The sequence below is a fragment of the Coenobita brevimanus genome, chromosome 3 (genome assembly GCF_032717465.1).
Source record: "Coenobita brevimanus isolate Jiangsu-jjx chromosome 3, ASM3271746v2, whole genome shotgun sequence".
NCBI lineage: Eukaryota > Metazoa > Arthropoda > Malacostraca > Decapoda > Coenobitidae > Coenobita > Coenobita brevimanus.
Window position 1 is genome coordinate 5638364 of NC_136956.1, and position 15000 is coordinate 5653363.

General features: G+C 43.4%; 1 protein-coding gene across 1 annotated transcript in view; it reads left to right on the plus strand.

The window, feature by feature from the left end:
• The window catches only part of LOC145393997 (organic cation transporter protein-like), a 114449-nt gene that overhangs the window by 91348 nt on the left and 8101 nt on the right, over positions 1–15000 (plus strand). The window contains exons 7-12 of the mRNA XM_080267969.1: positions 99–234; positions 4500–4585; positions 6210–6379; positions 6799–6858; positions 7055–7210; positions 9277–9570. Coding sequence (XP_080124095.1) covers positions 99–234; positions 4500–4585; positions 6210–6379; positions 6799–6858; positions 7055–7210; positions 9277–9570 — 902 coding nt within the window. The remainder of the gene's footprint in view (positions 1–98; positions 235–4499; positions 4586–6209; positions 6380–6798; positions 6859–7054; positions 7211–9276; positions 9571–15000) is intronic.

The window sequence follows — 15000 nt, forward strand, 5'->3', positions numbered from 1 at the left end:
CACACTACGTCCAACAGAAGGGAATACTGAGTTGTGCAGGATAAGTCGCAAACGAGAGTGGGTTGCGACGTGTGTTAATATGCGACTCGGGGTTTCAGGGTAATGGACGAGTCTCCCAGGTGGTTGGTGGTGAAGAGCAGGGAGAGGGAGGCAGTGGCGGTGCTGAGCAAGGCCGCCAGATGGAACAGGGTTGAATTGCCACCCCAAGGCCAGCTGGTTCACCGACTGACGCAGGTGAGAGAGAGAGAGAGAGAGAGAGAGAGAGAGAGAGAGAGAGAGAGAGAGAGAGCAATACTAACTGGCAGACTGACTCACTGATTGACTGTGTGTGTGTGTGTGTGTGTGTGTGTGTGTGTGTGTGTGTTATTTTTCTGTTTCTTACGTGTGCGTGTGTCTCAGTTACTGTCTCTTACGAGTATTCTGTGTGTCTGTCTGTCTCTTGATGTCTCTTTTCTGTGTTGATTCTCTCTCTCTCTCTCTCTCTCTCTCTCTCTCTCTCTCTCTCTCATAAGGTGCTCCTTCCCCCTGAACACCAGTTCCATAATACACTGTGTCAAGAGGAGAGTTTATGTGTGTGTTTGTGTGTGTGTGTGTGTGTGTGTGTGTGTGTGTGTGTGTGTGTGAATTCTGATTGGATGTGTAGCCTATTTCGCTAAGGCTCTGTTCATAATTCTAATATTATGCTCTTTATTTCCTGTTATTATACGGGTATAGTACTTTCTCTTTAACTTGGCCAAGGGTTTCGTCCTTTGCAACTTATTTCACGTACCTCGCTTCACCTTTCCATTCGATTCCCGCAACGTCCATATCAGCAGTTGCTTCAACAAACAAGGGATGAGGCTATGGCACACCTAATGTCTGACTTGGCTCATATCTCTGACTGGGGTAAAAATAATCTGGTTGTTTTTAATGCATCAAAGACTCAGTTTTTACATCTATCAACCCGACAAAATCTACCACAGGTATACCCACTAATGTTTAATAATATTCAGCTTAATCCTGCATCATCCTTGAACATGCTTGGGGTTTCATTTACTCGGGACTTATCCTGGAAAGATCATATTACATCTCTTGTAAAATCTGCTTCCAAGATATTGGGTGTGCTAAGCCGACTCCGTTCCTTCTTCACCCCTGCACAATTGTTGTCTTTATACAGGGGTTTTATTCGCCCCTGCGTGGAGTACAACTCTCATGTGTGGCGAGGCTCCCCACATACAGCTCTTCTCAATAGGGTGGAGTCAAAGGCTTTTCGTCTCATTAACTCTCCTCCTGAGAAGACAGGAAGAAATCAGTAGGATAGAAGTTGTGGAAGCAATGAAGAAAGTTAAATCAGGGAAAGCCCCAGGAATTGATGGAGTGTGTGGTGAAATGCTGAAGCATGGGGGAGAGATAGTAGTAGAATGGATGTGGAAGATGTGCAGATTGGCCTGGGAGGAAGGTAGAGTCCCGGAGGATTGGAAGTCAGGTATAATTATTCCCTTGTACAAAGGAAAAGGGGAAAAAGAAGTGTGTGGTAATCACAGGGGCATTTGTCTTCTTAGTATAATAGGAAAAGTGTATGGTAGGATACTTATTGACAGAGTTAGAGAAAGAACAGAGAAATTAGTTGGAGAAGAACAGGGAGGCTTTAGGAAGGGAAGAGGTTGTGTAGATCAGATATTCATTCTCAGATCTTTAGTGGAAAAGCTTCTAGAGAAGGGAAAGAAGTTGTATGCGGCGTTCATGGATTTGGAGAAAGCATATGACAGGGTGGATAGACTAGGATTGTGGAAAGTGTTAAGAATATATGGAATAGATGGGAAGTTGTTGAATGCTGTGAAGAGTAAGTACGATGGTGCGAAGGCTGCAGTGCGTGTGGATGGTGAACTAAGTGAATTTTTCTCTTTGAAAGTTGGGTTGAAACAGGGATGTGTCATGTCTCCGTGGTTGTTCAATCTGTACATGGATGGGGTAATAAAAGAGGTACAAGGTAGGGTAGTGGATGTTGGAGTGGCCCTGGTGAGAGAGGATAATGTTTGGAAACTCCCTGTACTGTTGTTTGCAGATGATACCGTGTTGTTGAGTGAAGACGAAGGGGAGCTGCAAGGCTTGGTGGATGAGTTTGAGAGAGTGTGTAAGAAACGGAATCTAAAGGTGAATGTAGGGAAGAGTAAAGTGATGGTCTTTCAGAGAGGTGAAGTCAGTGAATGTTCAGCGAGGTTGGATGGTGAGGAATTGGAAAATGTGAGTACGTTTAAGTACTTGGGTAGTGTGATGAGTAAGGATGGAGGTTTGGAGGGTGAAGTGCTTGAAAGGGTACAGCAGGGAAGAAAGGTTGCTGGTTCTTTGAAAGCAGTGATAAGAAACAGGGAAGTGAGCATGGAAGTGAAAAAGTTACTACATGACAGTATTGTGATACCAACTCTAACGTACGGAAGTGAAGCTTGGACGTTGTTGGAAGGACACAAGTCAAGAGTGAGAGCCGTGGAAATGAGTTATTTAAGAGGAGCCTGTGGAGTCACATGGAGAGACAGGCTGACGAATGAGGATATAAAGGAGCGTTGTGGTGTTGATGTGGATGTGATAGGAAGCGTTATGAAGAACACACTGAGGTGGTTTGGCCATGTGGAGAGGATGTAGGGTCAAAGACTGACGAAGAGAGTGTATGTGAGTGAGGTGGAGGGGGAAAGAGGGAGGGGGAGGCCGAGGATGAGGTGGAGAGATGGGGTGGAGAGGTATATGAGAGAGGGGGGTGTGAGTTGGGAGCAGGGGAGTGAAATGGCGGGGGACAGGGCGACTTGGAGGCGATTTGTTTGTGGCCACCCCAAACGGGATTGAGGCGTCTGGCAATAGATAGATAGATAGAACTCTCCTCCTCTTACTGGCTCCCTTCAACCTCTGTCCCTTTGCCGCACTTCTGCATCTTTATCTCATTTCTATCGCTACTTCAATTGTCACTGCTCCTCTGAATTGTCTTCATGCATTCCTCCACCTCTACGACGGGTGCTACGCACCCGTCTAGCAGCAAACTCTCATCCCTTTTCTGCCCAACTCTCTAATGCAAGAGTTAACCGTTACTCCCAGTCCTTCATTTATGCAACAGGTCAACTCTGAAACTGTCTCCTTTTGTCTGTATTTCCTGATTCCTATGATCTGCAGTCTTTCAAACGCAGTGTGTCCAGGCATCTCGAAATGATCGGATCTTGAATTTGGCTCTCTCTTGTATTTTGTTTTTCTCTTGGAAGGAACAGTTTTGCGGGCTCGTTGCCTTTGGTTCCTTCTTCCTCACATAAAAAAAAAAAAAAAAAAAAAAAAAAAGGTGGCAGAGAAAGACATTGTTACGGCTCGGTATCCTTTCCATTGCATTTCTTCGTGGCTAGCACCGTAATCTAGTTAAAGGGATACAGTATGATAATTGTTATGATGATAATGATGATGAATGAGGATTGTTGCAAGAATATTGAGAGTGATGATTATGATGATTGTGATATTCATTTTCGAAAAATAATGATAATATTAACAATAACATTCCTGCTACTACAACTACTACTACTCCTACTATTACAGCTACTATTGGTACTACTACTACTACTACTACTACTGCTACTACCACTTGTACTGCAACTGCTACTTGTACTGCAACTGCTACTTGTACTGCTACTACTACTTCTACTACTACTATTAATACTACTACTTCGTCTTGTTCTTCTTCTTCTAATAATAATAATGATACTCATAATAAAAACAACAACAATTAAAGAAAAGCATTCGGTAGCCGAATGCTAATCGCCCGCCAGAAAATTCTGTTTGCCAAGTCCAAGATTTTGGCCATATCTTGATACCCTGAAGGTTTCATGTTGATAGCTCAAGCCGTTCATGAGATATAATGGTGCTAAAGGCTGGCGATAAAAACTAGTTGACCTTTGGCGACCATTGTGGTGACCTTGACATTGACCCGAGTGCCCGTTTTCAAACTCGGCCGAGATATTGGCCATATCTTGATACCCTGATGGTTCCATGTTGATAGCTCAAGGCGTTCGTGAAATATAACGGGAACAAATTCACACACACACACACACACACACACACACACACACACACACACACACACACACACACACACAGAGGCAGGCAAAAATAATGTCGCTCCGCCTTGTAAAGGCGGGTGATGATAATAATAATAATAATAATAATAATAATAATAATAATAATAACAACAACAACTAGAATGGCACTCAGTAGAGCGCATACTTCCGCCAAAGCCCTATCTCGCAATGTTAAAGAAAGTGAAAAAAAAAAAAAAAAATCCTGGATCCACAGCTTTATCCGAATCCGCACTAAAATTTAATGGAGTGTATTTTGGGCCGAGGTCCATTCTCCTACCAAGTTTCGTGGAAATCCGTCCCGTAGTTTTTGTGTAATCTTGCTCACAATCCAACCAACGAACAAACAAACGGATAGGGGTAAAAGCATAACCTCCTTGGCTGAGGTAATAATAATAACACTTTCCCACCTCACAGATGTCCGCCAAAAGCACACAGACATCAGCACGCAGTCTAAAATCCCTGGCCAGACACTATCTTGATGGTGTTCTTGTGCTCTTCAAGTAAGTGTTCTTGTGGTGTTCCAGTGAGTGTTCTTGTGGTGTTCGGGTAACTGTTCTTGTGGTGTTGAAATGTGTTCCTGAGATGTTCAAATAAGTGTGGTGTTGAAGTACCGGGTATGTGCTGTTGTAGTGTTGTAGTGTTCTTGTGGAGTTCAAGTAAATGTTCTTGTGGAGTTCAAGTAAGTGTTCTTGTTGTGTTCATGCAAGTGCTCTTGTGGTGTTTAAGTATTTGTTTTTGTGGTGCTCTAGTGTTCTTCTGGAGTTCATGTAGTGTTATTGTGCTCTTCTTGTAATTTCTTGTGATGTTCGTGTTTTTGTGGTATTCAAATCAGGTTTTTTTGGTGTTCAATTAAATGTTCGTGTGGTGTTCAAATAACTGTTGTTCAAGTAAGTGTTCTTGTGGTGTTCAAGTGTTCTTTGGTTTTTGAAGTAAGGGTTTTTGTGGCATTCAAGTAAGTGTTCTGGTGTTCAAGTAAATGTTTTTATGATGTTCATGTAAGTGTTCTTGTGGTGCTGAACTGTTCTTGTGGTGTTCTTGTGGTGTTCTTGTGATATTCAAGTAAGTGTTCTTGTGGTGTTGAAATGTTCTTGTGGTGTTGAAGTGTTCTTGTGGTGTTCTTGTGATGTTCAAGTAAGTGTTCTTGTGGTGCTGAAGTGTTCTTGTGTTGTTCAGTCCAGTTTTCTTTTCGTGTTCAGATGAGTATTAATGTGTCCAGGTACAGGAAGGGTTCTAGTTACGTTCTAGTAAGTGTTCTTATGGTGTTCAAGTAAGTGATATAGTGGTGTTCAGGTTTTCATGTGGTGTTCAAGTAAGTGTTCTTGTGGTGTTCAAGTGAGTGTTCCTGCGGTATTTAAGTATTCTTGTGCTGTTCAAGTAAGTGTTCTTGTGGTATTTAAAATAAGTGTTTTGTACAATTACTGCCGGAAATATGGCGTCAATTAATAATAGAAAAATTCTGAAAATTTTGATGTGTTCCGATGATGGCAAGACTATTTTGGCTTGTTCAGTACTTATTTGTTTATCGCTGCTGTAGTACTAATGGTAGTAGTAGTAGTAGTAGTAGTAGTAGTAGTAGTAGTAGTTGCAGTAGCAGTAGTAGTAGTAGCAGTAGTAGTAGTGGTAGTAGTAGTAGTACTGTAATAGCAGCAGCAGCAGCAGCAGCAGCAGCAGCAACAGTAGTAGTAGTAGTAGTAGTAGTAGTAGTAGTAGCAGTTGTAGTAGTAGTTGTGGTAGTAGTAGTAATATTGTATTTGTAGTAGCAGTACTTGACCTGACAGATGAAACAATTCAACAAGTAAAGGAAAAACACCCAACTGCACGACAAGTAAGTGCCCAGTCAAAGCTTGACGGGAACTACACTCCTCCCAATCCCATCATATATAACAGGAAAACTGAAGATATGGTGTGGAGGAAGGCAATGCACACACAAGGAGAGGCAGGACTGTCAGGCCTGGATGCAAAATCTTGGCGAGTAATCCTCAGTAACAAGTTTGGGGACGTAGCAATAGACCTGTGTAACACCATTGCTTCACTGGCGAGGAAGCTGGCTTCAAGTCAGTGCAACAACACTGAAGCACTGACAGCTTGCTGACAAAGCCCCCTTGTAAAGAATCCTGGATGCAGGCTCATTGGGATAAGGAATGTCTTAAGACGGATTATAGGAAAATGCGTCATGGAGGTGGTGAGAGATGATGATAAGCAGGCAGTTGGCTACCTCCAGGTGTGCGCAGGCCAGCAGGCAGGAGATAAGGCAGCAATTGCCTCCATGAGGAAAATATATGTGGAAGAGGACTGTCAGTCAGTATTACTAGTTGATGCCTCAAATGCATTTACTACCATCAACCGAGAGGCAATGCTGCACAACATCTAGATTAAATGCCCAGCATTTGCTCAATATGTGGAAAACACCTACAAACAACCAGCAGACCTGTACATTATGGGTAAGACAGCTGATCAAGATGTCAGTGTAATACAATCCACAGAGGAACTACCCAAGAGGACCCCGTTGCAATGCCAATGTGCGTCCTGGCTTTGACAGTGCTGCAACAATAGATTTATATACAACGCCACCAATGTAAAACAAGTAACCTATGCAGATGATCTTCAAGGTCCTGCAAAGGTGGAAGATGTGAGGAAATGGTGAAACCTTGTATCATCTCATGGCCTTGAAATATCCCTTATGCATGGAAGTCCATCTTGATCGTGAAACCAGCTTACTATCAAGAAGCACAGGAAGCCTTCAGGGACACAAAGGTGATAGTGACAAAAGAAGGTCAGAGGCATCTAGGTGCTGTGTTTGGAACTAAAGAGATCAAAGAAAAATATGTGAGTGACAAGGTAAAGACATGGGTAGAAGAAATATATTTACTATCCAACCACGCAAAAACAGAACCCCATGCAGCATACACATCATTTACGTGTGGTATAAAGCAAAAATGGACCTTCGTGATGTGGATCATCCCCGACAGAGTTGTTGCCACTTCCACTGGTGGATGCCATCAGGGAATCACTCCTTCCATCACTGGCCAGTGGCCAAATCCCTGCACCAGAAAAGAGGGATCTTCTAGCACTGCCACCTAGGATGGGAGACCCTGGCATTATAAACCCAGCAGCCATGGCAGGCTGTGAACATAGAAGTTCACTTAGGTTCACCAAATCCCTGCCACAGATGATTTGTGCCCTTTTTAGACAGGTGAAATCGACCAACAACGGTAGAAAGATATAAATACACAGATAAGCAAACAACGAGAAGCAAGACAAACGGACCAGCTGTATCACAAAAAAGAACATCTTACATCAGACCAGTGCAGAAGAGTTGTAATGGCACAGGAAGCTGGGGCATCGAATTGGCTGACAACCCTGTCTCTCAGAGCAAAAGTCTTCCTCTTCAGCAAACAAGAATTTATTTATGCCATTGCCTTGAGATATGGGTGCCAATAGAGAACCTACCTCAACACTGTGCCTGTGGCACTGTCTTTGATGCAAACCATTCAAAGGTCTGCGAGAAGGGAGGAATTGTTTGCATTCGATAGGATGAGGTACGCCATTTCACGGCAAAAATACTGCAGGAAATATGCCATGATGCACCATAGGGCTAGCTCTGCTCCTTCTAGACGATGGGCACTTCATCCACAGAACAGCAAATACATCATATGATGCAAGAGAAATGTCAGCACTCAAGGTTCCTGGACACGTGAGCAAAGGATTTTCTTCAACATTACGATATTTGATCTTATGGCAACACGTCACCACCAACTGTCTCCCGAGGCTGCACACAAGAGGAATGAACAAGAAAAAGAAAGAAAAAAAATCAGGAAAGGATCCAGCATGTGGACCGCGGTCAATTCACGCCCCTTGTGTTCACAACATCATTTGGGATGGGTCCAGAGGAGGGATGAGTCTACGTGACACTGGCAGTTTTTTTTTTTTTTTCTTTTCCTGAGAAGAAGCATCAACCCCAGAGTTCTGTTATGGCCTGGATGAGATGCCGACTGTCATTCTCCCTCTTGAGGTCTGCACTGCTATGCCTCAGGGGCACAATATCATCAGCCTTCAGGCCTGTCTCTCTGGCAGATCGTGTAAACGAGCGACTTCAATAGATTGTCTTTATTAGCACTGTAATGTTAATGAAAAAGAATAAAGTAATAAAAGCAGTGTTCTCCAAATGATGATTTGTATCATGAAGGCTGGTTTTGGTCTTCACAGTATAATTCCCATGTGGGTGGATATGACCCTTAAAGCAGCAGTAGTAGATGTCATAGTAGTAATAGTAATAGTAGTGGTAGTAATAGAAGTACTGGTAGTAGAAGCAGAAGTAGTAGTAATAGTAATAATACTCGTAGTAGTGGTAGTATAATAGTAGTAGTAGTAGTAGTAGTGGTGGTAGTATTATAGTAGTAGTAGTTGCAGTGGTAGTAGTAGTAGATGCTAACCCAGGTTCATCTGATAGTGAACCCAGTAAACTGCAAGCTGAAGTTACCCACTTCCTGCAGTCCACCATCTTCCTTTCGAGGGATAGGGAGGAGATCGAGGGATGTTTTTATAACCGGGCAGCTCCATCTCTCCATCATATCAGTGCCACCATATGAAGGTGATAGTGTAAATAAGAAGAAAATTATGTGTGAAAATGTTGAATTCTTTTGGTAATATTTTGTTTTTGATATTATAATTGACCGATTTTATATTGGTGTGGGGCTACCGATTATTGATTTTGAGCGTACTATTATTATTACAAGTATTTTCACACACACACACACACACACACACACACACACACACACACACACACACACACACACACTGGCTTAGTGGTAACGTTCTTGCCTGCCATCTGGTAGACAGGGGTTCGCGCCTTGCTCGGGTTGTGAAAAGTTTCACTGAAGAAGAGAGTGGTTACTGTTCCCCTTGAGCAAGGGGTTGGGTGTGTAAGTGTGTGTGTGTGTGTGTGTGTGTGTGTGTGTGTGTTTGTGTATGTGAAGGTCACAAGCCTTTCCCTTAGACTGGGCTATATGAGTTCTCAGGCCCCTTCCAGGAGGGTAAAAGCTGACGATCACGCCCCCATCACCTGATCCTAAGCCACCTGGTGAATTACACACACACACACACACACACACACACACACACACACACACACACACAGAAAGAGAGAGAGCGAGGGGAGGGGAGGGAGAAAGAGACCTCCCCACCATAGTGTACTTAACAAATGTACTCCTCATGCTTTGCAGAACACGACTACTAAGACGGATCACAGTGTGCATGTACATATGTTACTGCATGGCATCGATGGTGTACTATGGTCTGTCTCTGGCCGGTGTAACGCTCAGTAACAGTCCATTCGTATACATGGTGTTGTCTGGTTTGATGGAGGTACCTGCTTACACCCTCACCATACCCATTGTCCAGCGGTTTGGCAGACGCGCACCCAGCATCGCCTGTTTTCTCTTCTGCGGAGCAGCGCTCTTCATCTTGCCTGTTATTCCTACAGGTGCGTGGTGTTCTCCCTGTGATTATGGCAATTTTATTTGTATTAATAAATTGTTCCTCTTACTAGTTGATTCTATTCAGGTCACCAAGAGCATAGCTAAATTTTAAAAAATAGGGTTGGCAATGGGTGGTCCCAGGACAGTTCATCTAGGGGGTCTGGAAGTATTCGTCTAAAAGTTGGCCACTGGGGTGGCCAGGCATATTTCAGTGATTGCCAGGGGCACCCTGGCTATGCCAGTATAGCTTACAAAAGTCTCCTTGTGTTGAAGAGGCTAATGATTACTTCTGCTGTTGTCTGTTTCCTGCTTTGTGGAGTGGCATTCTTGTTAAGTCATCCCTGTAGGTGGGTGGTATTCTCGCGACCATTATGACATATTTTCATAATTTAATCTTGCTGTCACAGATGATTTGATTCAGTTTACCAACGTCCTCTGGTAGAGAAATGGGTTAATAAAAGGCCCAACTGTTGCTTGTTTTCTGTTGCACTCAGTGTAGAATCATCATAATGTACTACATCAAGCGCAAGGGTAGATGGTATCCCCATCTATCAATATTTGTTTATCATTTTTCTAACTGTCTATAGCCAGATGCCCTCGTTTCGAAAGGTGTGGCCACAGTCAGTTTATCTCCATGTCGTTCTGTCCTCTATCATCAGGCTATTCCCAACTAGCACCATATCCTGTTCATCCACCGTCTCTCTCTTCTCATCCCTCTCCACCGAACTCACATACACTCTCCTAGCCAGTTTCTATCTCCACTCTCTTCTCCATCTCATCCTCTGTCTCCCCCTCCACCAACACCCCTCCCGCATCTCTACCCCATTTTCAATTATTATCTTTCCTTCTTGATGGAGAAGTGCCATGGGAAGGACAAAGTACGGTAGCATTTTTTTTTTCTCCTGCCAATGGGAAGCGTGAAATAAGCCACAAATGATGAAAATCTGGGCCAAGTTAAGGTGAACGAACTACAGTGAAACGTTTATTTCCTCCGCCAAGGAGGTTATGCTTTTCTGGCATTGGTTTGTTTGTCTGTTTGTCTGTTAGCAGGAATACTCAAAAAAGTTGTGAACAGATCATCCTGATCCAAGAATTTTTTAAAGGATTCTCTACAATTGTGGGATAATGGCAATTTCAACATTTTTGCTTCTATCTCCATTAACCCCCATCCACTGGGGGTTTCCTGCCATCGCCAACTCCTCCTTATGGGGAATTTCTGAGATTTTAGGAAAAATACCCTTACTTCAAACCCTAATAGCTGCCAAACTCTCATAACTAGAGAAAAAAATAAGTATGCGTAAGACTCATCAACTCTTCCTCTTTCAAATGAAAGTATCCCGAGGTCTCCAGGTGGTCTCGTCGATATGTAAGGATAAGTGAAGATAACTGGTTTTACACGCTTAAGCAGGCTGGTTCCGAGTGCACGCCACTGGCAGTGACTGTAGACTCGCTGGTTCGTGTTGGCAGCACTGACCGGAGTGGTGATTGTAACATTGGCTGGGTGTCCTTGGAAGGAATGTGGAAATTTCCACTTCTCAACTTTTCCTTACCCACCGTCGTAAGGATGAGTAATCACTTTGTCCATGTGGCTCCCCAAAGGGTTTTCTGCCCGTTTCATAGTGCCACTATGCCCCCGTAGGTGTGTTGGAAAAGAATAGGTGTATGATTTACTGTACTCACTTCTTGCATCAATTATAATAATTACCTTCTACCACGACACATATAACTGCACTTGACATCACGATTACAGGCAATTGCACTTTGACAAGTAAATGCTGTGGCTGTTTCATGCAGTATGGTTGAGTATGAGGCAATTACTTGTACTATAATTAAGACTGATTTGTACTAATCAGGGGCATCTTGAAAGTATTACAAATGTTATACACAACTTACATTATTTGCACTTCACATCACAAATACTCTTATGGTCACATAATCAGCACTATTTTTGAGTAACGAGGGAAGAAAATTAGTTATAGCCAACCAGGTAATTTTATTTTTGGCCCTCTCACAAGAATGTAACAGGTAGGCTAACTCAAGATATTTCCAATAATTGTTTTACCAGTAACCATAAACAGTAACACTTATTGTACTGCACTTGTAGAACTTATTATAAAACACTTACATCATAGCACTTGCCACAGTAGATATAACTTATAATATCTAACATTTCACTTATGTATAAAAAACAACACACTTGTGCATGCCTGTATACTACTTACATTTTCCCACACACCTGCTCAGTAATCTCACAAAAACATTTAGGGCATAGGGGGACCTTGCACTCTGCACATTGTTAGGCTGTCTGTTTTCATGCTGGGGGACGGCATTTGGTGGTGTTACATATGTGGCACCTCGTTTACGCCTGACGACATGCTGTGGTACAGCCAATCTCTACCAGCCTGTGCTGCCAGTGTAGAGACTTCGTAGCTTCTTGTAGTGTGTTTTGTAGATCAGTTATACATATATTAGGCTCGTGGACGAGCGGTTGTTATACGTGAGTAGTTTTGTAAGTAGATAATCTTCGTTCCCTTTGTCATGCAGTGACAGGAGAGGTAAAGATTAGTATGGGACTGCTTTTATTTGTCTTGAAAATATTGTATGCGGCTTTCATGGATTTGGAGAAAGCATATGACAGGGTGGATAGACAAGGATTGTGGAAAGTGTTAAGAATATATGGAGTAGATGGGAAGTTGTTGAATGCTGTGAAGAGTATGTACGATGGTGCGAAGGCTGCAGTGCGTGTGGATGGTGAACTAAGTGAATTTTTCTCTTTGAAAGTTGGTTTGAAACAGGGATGTGTCATGTCTCCATGGTTGTTCAATCTGTACATGGATGGGGTAATAAAAGAGGTACAAGGTAGGGTAGTGGATGTTGGAGTGGCCCTGGTGAGAGAGGATAGTGTTTGGAAACTCCCTGTACTGTTGTTTGCAGATGATACTGTGTTGTTGAGTGAAGACGAAGGGGAGCTGCAAGGTTTGGTGGATGAGTTTGAGAGAGTGTGTAAGAAACGGAATCTAAAGGTGAATGTAGGGAAGAGTAAAGTGATGGTCTTTGAGAGAGGTGAAGTTAGTGAATGTACAGCGAGGTTGGATGGTGAGGAATTGGAAAATGTGAGTACGTTTAAGTACTTGGGTAGTGTGATGAGTAAGGATGGAGGTTTGGAGGGTGAAGTGCTTGAAAGGTTACAGCAGGGAAGAAAGGTTGCTCGTTCTTTGAAAGCAGTGATAAGAAACAGGGAAGTGAGCATGGAAGTGAAAAAGTAACTACATGACAGTATTGTGATACCAACTCTAACGTACGGAAGTGAAGCTTGGACATTGTTGGAAGAACACAAGTCAAGAGTGAGAGCAGTGGAAATGAGTTATTTAAGAGGAGCCTGTGGAGTCACGTGGAGAGACAGGCTGACGAATGAGGATATAAAGGAGCGTTGTGGTGTGGATGTGGATGTGATAGGAAGCGTTATGAGGAACACACTGAGGTGGTTTGGCCATGTGGAGAGGATGGAGGGTGAAAGACTGACGAAGAGAGTGTATGTGAGTGAGGTGGAGGGGGGAAGAGGGAGGGGGAGGCCGAGGATGAAATGGAGGGATGGGGTGGAGAGGTATATGAGAGAGGGGGGTGTGAGTTGGGAGCAGGGCAGTGAAATGGCGGGGGACAGGGTGACTTGGAGGCGATTTGTTTGTGGCCACCCCAAACGGGATTGAGGCGCCTGGCAACAGATAGATAGATAGATAGAAATATTAACAAAGTCTCTCACACACGAGTGAAGTATAGAGTCCGCTGTTACCTCCCCACTGTCCCACTCTATCTCTCTCTGCCACCCTCTCGCCCCTGTTGCTAGCCTCCTTCTCTCCACTACCTGTCGGTTCTATGGCTAGCCCCTTTCTGATCTCTGATTCCTACATTCTCGTTTAGCAGGGGTCGTGTCACGTGGGCTATACTGTCGTGGAAGCTTCTAGAACTCTGTATGTCTGTGCGTATGTACTGCTTCCGGTGCACTTCTAGCATTCCTTCACTAGAGAGTTGCAAGCTCGTTTCCTTTTTGGTTGATTCTCACAGATACACTTCCTATCTCACACCCTGGCTTGGTGCTTCTATCTATCTATCTATCTATCTATCTATGAGTTGTATTATTATAATATGGAGTCCTGACACCGAAAGTAGTCTGCAATGTTTAGCCTGTCCAATGTAGGCACTGCCTGCATCCCCTGCCTAGCACCTGGCACCTGTGGAGTTGAATACTCTACAAGGAGTTCATGTGCAAGCTCTCTCTCAAACTCTCACAGAGAGAGAGGTTTCCTGACGAGCTCCTTGAACAGCATGAAACTGTTCAGGTTGGCAATATCAAGAAGGTGTAAAAACGCCTTCTTGTACCACTGCAGGACCTACGTAGGTAATCAACCTCACCAATTTGCATGTCCGATTTATCAACATGCTGCATGTTGATCTTATTATCGTTGACAGCATATGGCTTCAACATGGGTTCTGCAGTCCTGTAGTCTGTTTTTTTCCTGTTTCCTCAAACACACTCTTATGTACTGTTGACAACATGTTAACCTGTCTCTTGTCATGCCAGAGTAGGGCTAACATGTTTTCACGTTTCTTGGTAAGAAGGGCTCCTTTCTCAGTATTTGCTGGGAATACAGGGAATTTCTTTCTGTTTGCCCAGACAGTTGCACAGGACCCAGTACTGTATTCAAGAAAATACTTGGCCAACGCCAGGGCTGTGTAATAATTATCGGTGTACAGAATTTGGTGCTTGTGAAAATACCTTTCCATCAGCACTTTCACTACTGATGCCGAGAAACTGTGAGGATCATTGCTAAGTATATCAACATCCTTAGTCAAATAAACTATCACATCGAGATCACATCCAGTTTTGCAGTCTCAAAGGACAAAGAATTTTAGCCCAAAGGTGACAAATGGACAGCACATACTGAACTAATGCCAGCCTGACCCAGAATAACACCAGTGACTCGTCAATTACCACTTTCAGAAACGGACGAAAAAAAAATTAAAAATGACTCCTTGAGCATTGTTTGGATGGGTCTAATTATCCACAACCTGTCGTTTGGTGCAGGCCCGTAATTTCTATTGAAATGGAGGAACCTTAGGATGGCTTGGTACCTGTCACGAGCCACCTACTTAACGAAGACAGGTGTGACCACGAGTTAATCTACTGACCAATAGTCATGGAGCACATGTTTTAGTGCGCCATCAACATGGTAAGGGCTAGCCACACAAACAACTCCCCCACCTTCACAGGTTCCCAGTCCCTCATGTGCATGCTTACGCTGGCAGCAATGTCCAGCCACCACACACTCATAAGCTAGTGGAAATTAATTTCATCCACCAGGTATTGCATTAAGGTGGTTGTGAATATTGACCTGAAAATGTTGCTAATAGTCCAGGGCCTTGGTGGAAGCTGATTT